Genomic DNA, 9,719 nt, shown 5'->3' on the forward strand with positions numbered 1-9,719 from the left:
CCAGCTCTGCAGCTGCTCCAGCCCGGTGAGCAGAGGACCCCCGATGGCAGCAATCTGCTGCCTTCGTTTCCAGTCCTGCAGCTCAGGGTTTAGCTGAGAGGTCATCAGGTCGTCAATCTCTTTGATCACAACGTCCATCTTTGATAAAATCTCCTAACAAAGGCATAAAATACAGTGTTTATGGCTGATCAACACACTGTGAATGAATTTTTTTATTTGTACACCTGCATATATTTTTGTCACGTTTCAGAGCTTTGCATGTGCGTACCTTCCTTTTAAAGTCAAGCCGGTTTAGCATTTCCTGTAGTCTTGTTACTTCCTGTTTCATCACGTCAGAGTTTCTATCAGTTGATTCTGACACAACCACAAAAACAGTAGTATGAAATAAGAATTCTAAAATAGTAAATGACTTTTTATTTTTACAACTTGTAAAATGGCTCACCTCGAGACTGCAGGGTCTTGTAGCGGAAATCAAAGTCATCTTGCATGTCCTCGATGTATTTCACAGCCTGGTCCATCAACTGGAAACACATTTTTTTGTGTAAAATTCATCAATAAAATTCAGCTTTGTGTTTTCTCCATCCTGTATTGAAGGTGTTTGAGTTACCTGCACGCTGCCCCTGATGATCCCAACTCTGTTGTCCATGTTCTTCTGCCTCTCAAACGCCACAGAGTTCTGCAAAGACTTCTCCAGAGGACCCTGTAAAAAAAAACAAAAAAAAAACATTTACAACTTTGCATTTCTGAACAGACTGTAATCTTTATTTACTTCTGATTTAACCATATCAACATTAATGACATGACTCTCTCATATGTCTGTTGGTGCTGCTCCCACAGCATCATAACTAAGAGCTGTTGAAATGTTCAATTCAATTTTATTTATATAGCGCCAAAGCACAACAAAAGTCGCCTCAAGGCGCTTTATATTGTACAGTAGATACAGAGAATGTTGCAAATGTTGTGGCTTTGTGATTCAGGGTCATGTGGGGTTCATGTTCAATACAGTGTGTAATGAATGTTTTTTAAAGTTGCTTTTTTGCCATCTTTAGACAAGAAAATGTTATTAACTTTGGGAAAATTCAGGGTGCCAGTGCATGAATAAAAAACATGTTACTCACTGGTTTTGGTCTCTGCAAACTGAAGACTTAGTTAAAGACTGGATCTTCATCATGTTTATGTCTTTGAGGCATTTTTTAACCAATTATCAGAGAAATACCACAGTTTATTTTGAGGTAGAGGCTGTCCACAGCTTTGGGGTGAGTGAATATTGACCATAGTATTATAGTATTAGCACGTAGCTGTGTCTGTGTACAGTTCATGGATGCAGCATGGTAATCAAGCTTTCTCAAGTTAGCTGAAAATTTAGTTAATATGTGGACATGTAGCACAGTGGCTACATGCATCTTTTGTATACAGTCGATTTATTGGACATATCGTGTACTGGGACGTGTTGAATATTTTTCTGGCACATTAAATTTTAACATTGCGTGGGTAATATTTTGGGAACAAACAGCCTCTGTGCACAGAGAATCTCTAAATGTTTAAACTCTAGCTATGAGTATCTGCATATAGAAGACCTCTTTCTTCCTCTGAAACCTGAAACCAGACTGAGTTTAAACCTGCAATAACAGATGTGTTGTGCCATCTGATGTGAGCAGAAGCTGCAAAGCATCACTGAAACGTTTTAAGGCGATATAGTAAACTTCTTTATGACTGCTTTAGTTTTTGGTCTTTACAACGTTTTTTTGCACGGATATTAGAAAGAAAAGGTGTTAATGATGTCTGTGTGCTGTGTAGTGCTGGGGAGGTAGTCCAAGGTGAGTTTATTACTCTTTATTGGCTCCAATAACAATAAAGTTATGGTGCATTAAACCCAAACAGTGAGCTAAGTGAAGCAGCAGTCTCTATGGAACAACCCAGCTTAAACAAACACAGTTATCCTGTTCACGGGAGTAGAAACACTTTAGTGATTACCGTAAAAAGCCAAACACTGATTGTTGGGAATAAAGTGAACTGGCTGGTTGGGAGGGTGGGGGTGTGAAATATGTTTTACAGTGTAGTCTTCCTGGTAGTGGCCCAGATTTACCAGCAGAGACTGTAATAAAGGGACTTTCCCTTCACTGAGGCAGACAATGTGACAAACCTGTTCTTGCATGCAGGCACTGGAGAGAATACGGCGCTCTTCCCTGAGACAGGTGGAGATGACTCTGGCCATTACAGCAGGATTGGTGGCGTATTTCAGCTACAGTGACGCAAACAGAGAAAATTTCAGTTATAAAACCCCCTGAGAAAAAACCTTCGAACCAATGATTTCCTAATGATGTGATCATTTGTGTAAGTAGGCTATAAAACCAACCACAGCATGATCAATACTCCCACAGTGTCTGTTTATCTGTGAAGAAGAGATGAAAAGGAAATCCCTGACAGAGCAGAAGCCCTTTAGTTCAATAACAAAGGAATGAAGTTTAACTGGACACAAAACGAGCATTCTCCGTGAACAGCAGCTGAGTAAATAAAGTCAGATATTTGGAGCTCATCCAGGTTCGACTCTTTAAGGGCAAAGAATTTAACCACAACATTTAGTTAAATATTAGAGAACAGATTCGAGCGTGTGAGCCTCATTTATAAACATGTAAAAGTTGCATAATCAAAATTGTAATGATGCAACTTGCACCATGAGGTTAAAAAATAAAATAAAAGAAGCAACATTAAGACAAACCTTGTTAACCTTTAGCAAATAACCCTAACTGAGGATTATTGTCCACTAGAAACCTTAGATTTCTTAAGTAGGGATAGACTTCAGGGCTCAAATTATTATTTTTGTTTTAAATTGCATTCCCTATCTATGAGTGCCACATTTATTTATTTCTCCATTCAATCTATCCATCTACGTTCATTCACTCATTAGCATTTTCTCCTTTTCTTCAAAGATGTATTTATTTCATTATTTTCGTAATACATTCCTTTTTTGCTTTTTTATGAGGCAAATCACAGAGTTATGCAATGACATTAATCATTAAAATAAGAAATTTAAAGTAAGTAAAACAGTAGAATCAATAGAAACATATATTGTATAAATAAATACCCACATTTATTGGTTTTAAAGTCGTTAATGGCCTTTTGATGTTTTTTGGTTTGTTTTTTTTGCATTTGCTAAATATTGATAAGTGGGATTATATATTTTGTTTCTGTGCCTTTAATGACATATTCTTTTTCGTGAATTCGGTATTCTAATGATGCCTTTAATGGTATATTCATTCATTTTTTTAAAAATCAACTTATTTTTGATTTTGGCAGTTTGGCACCTCCATACATTCCTGCCAGATGCCTGTATCTTTAAATCTCTTTATTTTTAGACTATATATGGCTAATATATGCGGCAGAAGCCACAAACTTTCCGAAGCTGCATATCGGCCTCTACATACATTCAAATGCTCACTAAGAAAAGTACAAAAAACTTCTTCTGGAGGAAGAGGGAAAGTTTTTGTCTCGCCTTCAGGTGTGACTAATATTTCATCACTAAAATGACAGACTGAGGACGCACAAACGCACACACACACCTACACGCTCAGTCTTATGACAGCGGCAGTGATGCACTGGTATCCTTTCAGAGTTTGTACCGTTCACCAAGCTGACCTACATTATTCAGCAAAAATTCACTATAAATACTTCTCCTGCTGTTATGGGTACTTTACAGTCAAACCCAACACTCCTGACATTTTCCCTCAGCAAGCAGCGAAGGTCAGATTAAAAATGTGCGCCTACCACTGCGAGGGATTTCCCCTCGAAGAAAGACCCTGCGTGAACATGAATGGAAGAGAGATTCAAACATGAGCTAAAATCTCTCCTCTGTTACATGAACACATAACAACAACAACAACAAGCCACAAACACCGTCGACTATCGCACAGGAGTAGCTACTTCCTCTAAGAAGTGTTGACACATAACACATATACATATTCACAGGAAGCAGCGGTATGAGCCTCGAGGGTTCATTCTGCAAGAGGTATCTGTCTTTCTTCCAGAATAAAAGCGAGTGACGACCACAACCAAACTTCCTGAGAAGCTCCTCTGGCAGAATATACATCCTCAAAGGGTTCATCGACAGAGAGAATAACTTAAAGCGTTTATAGACAACAATGAAAGAAAGGAATTCAATGTGCAAAAGCTCTTTACTGACTTCAATTGATTAAAACAGTAGCAGCAAAAACAGGAGCTGCAGCTTTCAGGCAGCACACAAACAGAAAGCTGCACATTTACAGCAATTCCCAACTCGTGAGCACGGCAATTATTTTACTTCCCTTTCACCTCAGGCACATGTACACACCACGAGGCTACTTCTCCAAATTGAGGACGCTTTAATGACAACAGTTCAGGGAGTTCACGGCTGAACGTTTTCTCTGTGTTCAGTTTGTTTGAGGTGTGTGGATAAAAGTGCACAACAATAACAAGAAGCCACGGGCAGAGCAGCACTATAACCTACAAGTACTGAGCAAAGAATCCAACATGACCTCTTTTCTGAGCTGTACAAAGGAAACTCATGTAGAAACACCACAAATATCAACTTAAATGAGAATTAAAGCTGCTTAATCTGGACTGCCATAAATAAACTGCAGCTAATTACGAACTTTGCAAAATTCCCACAACTCCTGAATACTTTTAAGTCTGCAAAGTTCAACTAGAAACTTCTTCTACAGATTTGCATGCAGTTGAATCCATGCTCACAGTTGTGGCTTCAACAAAAAAAAAAGAACAAAAAAAAGCCTTTTCTTCGAATGTAATCATGAGAAATGATTAACATGCATATACTTCCTCAAAAACATCCTAAAGCTCCACAGCCTGCGCTGAATCATGTGATTTATGTAAAACTATCAGACTGATCAGGATCATCAGATTTGCTTTAATCAGCACGACACAAACATGAGTCTGATTTTAGATGCTGTGGGGCTCTCTGCTAGTAGCTTGTATTCTTTAGGTCTGATCAGTTGTGCAGAGAGTATAGCTCTGTACACGTCACAGTCCATTCTGCTGCTTATATCAGAAGTGACATCATCAGTAAACATAAGTGACCCGTTCCTGCAGCCATAAATGCCCAGGCCCACACTACCTCCACCATGTTTAACAGATGTTATACGCTTCAAATCAGATTTCTCTCCTTCTCCAAACTTTTATCTTCCCTTTACTCTTGTAAGACTTTATCTTCTTTCAGGACTCCAGAATCCGGCCTGCCTTACCACAGACCTCACCTGGCCGTTAAGTCATCAGTCAACTGTCCAATTACTTTTGAGACTCTAAAAATATAACGTGTGTATAAAAATAGCTGTATCTCCTACACAGTTAATACAGAAATTGTTAAACCCCTTGAATTAAAGCTAAAAGTCTGCACTTCAGTCAGCTCTTAACTGTTTCATTCAAAGTAGTTATTTTTCAGTAGTTTTGAATTAATATTCATTTATATTTTTGGCAGTTTTAATCCACTATGGATAACAGTAATATTAATATTAAATAAGAAACTCAAATTTTTATTTTTGGCAGCCACCATAAATAATGTTAACTAGATAAATCACTATTAATTGAATATCAGCATGTATTATTAATATTTTTTATTTATGTTAACTTTTTGTATTTTTGTCATTTGCAATCTTCCATATAAAAATACCAGTACCTAACTAACCAGCTTTTCCTCCATATGCGATTTGAAACCCATATCTTTGTCATCTTTCTGCCATCACCGTGTGCCGAACGGTCTCATTCACTGCTGTGTAAACATGTATGTGACGCTTTAAAAGCACGTGTTGAGCTTTTATCTTTCCACATAATCACGTCGTAGTAAAAATCTCACCTGTTTCTTCTGTAATATGTGTCAATAAAACTGTGTGAGTAGAGCATACACACTTCCTCTATTTACACTACATCTGTCTGTCAAGGCTGCTTTCCAGTATGGGGCACATTAGGGTGACAGTTGTTTTTGTCATCTGTGGAGCACTCAGTAAGTGCATCATGTGAAAAAACAAGCATGTAGCTTCTAGCCTGTCCTAGAAAACAGGAAGTCTAACAAATGTTTGTGTTACAAAGGCAGATCTGAAGTGCTGAGAAATTAGATGTCTGGGGGAGAGGTGGACTCACTTGCAGCTGCTGCTGGATTATTTTCATGTTGTGTCGTTGCAGAAAGTTCTGCTCCTGCGAGCGCACCCTCTCCAGCTGGGTCAGCAGGTTGGTGAAGAGCACGCCAGCCATCGACTCGTCGTTCACCGCGGTGTCCCTAAAAGTATACAGAGTGACACATTCAGGAGATTCAGAGCAACAAAACCTGTGAAGAACAAAGAAGTTGCTTTACCACCTACCACAGACCTACAAGGTCTTGAATAATCAGGCCCCATCTTATCTTAATGACTTTAGAGTACCGTATCACTCCATGAGAGCCCTTCGCTCTTAGACTGCAGTCAGACCAGTTGCAGATGGCTGCTCCTCCCTGTGCCTGGTTTTGCCAGAGTTTTCCTCCTCTTAAAAGGGAGTTTTTCCTTCCCACTGTTGCCAAAGCGCTTGCTCACAGAGGTGAGCAAGTTGTTGGTGTTTACTCTGCATTATTGTAGGGTCTTTACCTTACAATATAAAGTGCCATCGGGGAACTGCTGTTGTGATTTGTTACTATATAAATAAAACTGAATTGAATAGTTCCTTGCTCAAGAGTCAAAAATAAGTGTGATTTGGGAAGTTCTGACAATAGTGGTACTTTTGTCCATCCATCCATTTTCTTCCAATAAAGGGTTGGAAGACAATGGATAGGCTGCGCTCACCTGCAACCACCATGGACAGGTGCCAGTCTGTCATAGGGCTAACACAGAGAGACAGACAGCCATTTACACCTATGGGAAATCTAGAATCATCTGTTAACTTAACCCCACTAACTGTATGTCTTCGGACTGTGGTGTGGGAGGAAGTCAGAGTACCCAGACAGAACCCTCACAGACACGGGGAGAACATGTCATGCCCCCAAAAAACCAAAAACTGCAGTTCCTTGAATGATCACTGAAGCCAGACTTCAAGAGTAAGTTTGTCTTCTTGGTTTTTCTCTCTTCTCATGCCGATAATGATGCCGCCACAGCTCTGTACCCTTCATTCCAGTACTTAGGGTGCGAATTCCCCTGCAGTATTCTCGTGAGCAATAGATGTCGCAATTGAGACAAAACTTCCACATTCGCACTGGTATTGTCTCTTCAACCCAGCAGAAGCACAATGGACCATTTTAAAGAAATCGACAGCTGCAGGACCGGCTGACACGACACCAACATGGTGGCTTGCTACAGCAGGTGTGACATCACTTAGGCGTACAGCGCCGTTCGCAAGGGGATGAATGGCGACATAACAGGATCCTTCTACTCCCAAGTTAAAAATCATAGACTGTATTTAAAAAATAAATGTAGCTACCATTACATAACCTATTTATTTCTGATATATGCATTTCTAGACTGAACTTAACCAATAATCTTTGAGGAGAAAAAGGTCTTTTAAGTTTTGAAAACAACAAGAAACATGTACCTTTTCTTTGTATAAGAAAAAAAATAAGAAAACTATGAAAAATTATGTCTTCAATACATTTCTTGGACTTTTTAAATTGTATTTCTTGTGGAATAAAACTCAAAGGTTTGTAGCCTTATGTACATGTTATTTAGTGAAGGAATGGAAGAGCCTTCAGGCAGGTTCTCTCAGATCTGCCCAGCACCGTTGAAAAATGTACTTTAACTCAGACCACAATCATTCCTAAATCCTGCTAAAACCGAAAACTAAAAGCATCCATTTACTCTCCTTTTAGCTAAAAGCAAACACTCTGTGGGTGATAAATGATCACTGTTCTCGTTGATAAGGAAGAAGGTGCAGCTACAGCGGGTTTTTCACTGAAAAGAGCTTCCTGTAGGAAATGAGGTCTATGACGTGAAGTTGTGGGCTGTAAAACCAAGAAGTCATGGTTTTGATCAATCAGCTTCAACTGAACAAAAGTATAAACTCAGCGATTTGAACTCAGCTTTGTCAACATGTTTTTGATGCACAGGTGATCGTTTATGTTTGCACAAACTTTCACTGAGCTTCAGAAGACGTCTGGATCAAAAACTCCTGCTTTTCTGGATTTAAATTTAAAAAGCCTAGACCCATTAAAAATATAGATATCTATACACTTAAAATATTTGATAGACAATATTTCTGTCTTATTTTGCTTCAGAACTATTACATAGGATTATTTCCTTGAATTATTTATTCATCCATTTTAATTTCAAGTTACTCATTTCTAAATTATTATTTTTTCATCATTTTGCCTTACTCCATTTTTCCTCAAGTATTTTTCTTAAAGAATATTTATTTAGACATTTATGCTTTATTAAACAAATATAAACGGCTGACATTGTGAGTGTTTATGGAGGTGATTCTTTGCCAGCATATTAACACCAGACTCATATCCTAAATATATTTTCATATACTTATTATTTGGTTATCTTTAGTCTTATGTACAAGGTTATTATAGTCGACTAAAACTAATATAAAATGAATAAAATAAATATTTGAGTTAACTGAAATAAAATAAAAATATGCATTTTATTAACTGAAGATGATAACTCCATGTGACTGAGTCATGGGTTTATTTTGTACTTACATTACAAAAAATAAAACTGATACTAAAACTAAACCATCCCCACCCTTTGGAAGCAAACTACAACTTAAGTTAAAGCACAAATAAAAACTCACTTATATAAACTGCTATATTACAATCATTACAAAGAAAGAAGAATGAAAAGACAGACATATTTGGTAAATAGTAAATAAATAGTTCACAATACTTTGATAAAAAAGAAAAACATTAATATTACATGTTGTGTACTTAATTGCATAATTATTTATGTACTAAGTCATTAATTTGTGTATTTAGTTAATGTTAATTTTGGCAGCTTCAGTCCTCCATACCATGTGGTCTTTCAGCCTATGAAGACAGCTGCCTTTTTTTGTAATACAGACTTTTTTTCCCCCACACTTCTTTGCACATAGATGAAGACTCACCAGTCCTGAGACTCGATCCAGCTGGCCAGCCCCTGCCTGATGTCCATGGGGAAGTTATCGTCATACAGGTAATCCACCTGCTCCAGGAGTCTGATCTCCAGCTGTTGAATCTGCTTCCACTGGCTCATGATGCTGTGCCTTCGGACACCACGCGATGCACACACCCGTTATCACCAAAGAGTGCTCTAAAAACATGAATAACATGTTAAATATTATCTAAAATTACGGATTATTTATTGTATGTAATTATTTGACCGTTTAATGTCGCTTCTCCTCGTGTTTGTTACCTGAGATGTTTCCGCGCTGCCTTCCCGTCAGCTTTCATCTACCATGTGCACTTGTTTCCCTTGCGCTGACTTTCGTTTTTTATATGTGCCTCTCAGATCAGGAAGCGACCTCATTTCCCCTCAGTGGCTGTTCTCAGGTACTCAGAAGGCCCCTCCTCCTCCTGCCAATCACACACTCAGAATGATCCTAAACTTTTAGACAGGTAACAGGTGCAACTAGAAAAGTGATACTGTAAGGTTATATAAAGAAACAGACTAAGTTAGAGAAGTAGCTGAAATGAATGCATCATATTTATCTCAGCTGATTACATAAATCTTTAGATAGGTAATTAATGATCAAAAATTACTTTCAGCTAGATCACAAATTAATGATAAACAGTCTAA

General features: G+C 38.1%; 1 protein-coding gene across 1 annotated transcript in view; it reads right to left on the bottom strand.

Moving 5' to 3' along the window:
- The window catches only part of stat4 (signal transducer and activator of transcription 4), a 35,071-nt gene extending 25,610 nt beyond the window's left edge, over positions 1-9,461 (bottom strand). Inside the window, exons 1-8 of the mRNA XM_026144484.2 lie at positions 9,336-9,461; positions 9,049-9,233; positions 6,127-6,262; positions 2,144-2,242; positions 608-700; positions 443-521; positions 269-354; positions 2-153 (exon numbers count right to left, since the gene is read on the bottom strand). Coding sequence (XP_026000269.2) covers positions 2-153; positions 269-354; positions 443-521; positions 608-700; positions 2,144-2,242; positions 6,127-6,262; positions 9,049-9,176 — 773 coding nt within the window. The 5' untranslated portion in view covers positions 9,177-9,233; positions 9,336-9,461. The remainder of the gene's footprint in view (position 1; positions 154-268; positions 355-442; positions 522-607; positions 701-2,143; positions 2,243-6,126; positions 6,263-9,048; positions 9,234-9,335) is intronic.
- Between the last annotated feature and the right edge of the window lie 258 nt (positions 9,462-9,719).

This window comes from Astatotilapia calliptera, chromosome 16 (assembly GCF_964374335.1).
Source record: "Astatotilapia calliptera chromosome 16, fAstCal68.1, whole genome shotgun sequence".
Taxonomy (NCBI): domain Eukaryota; kingdom Metazoa; phylum Chordata; class Actinopteri; order Cichliformes; family Cichlidae; genus Astatotilapia; species Astatotilapia calliptera.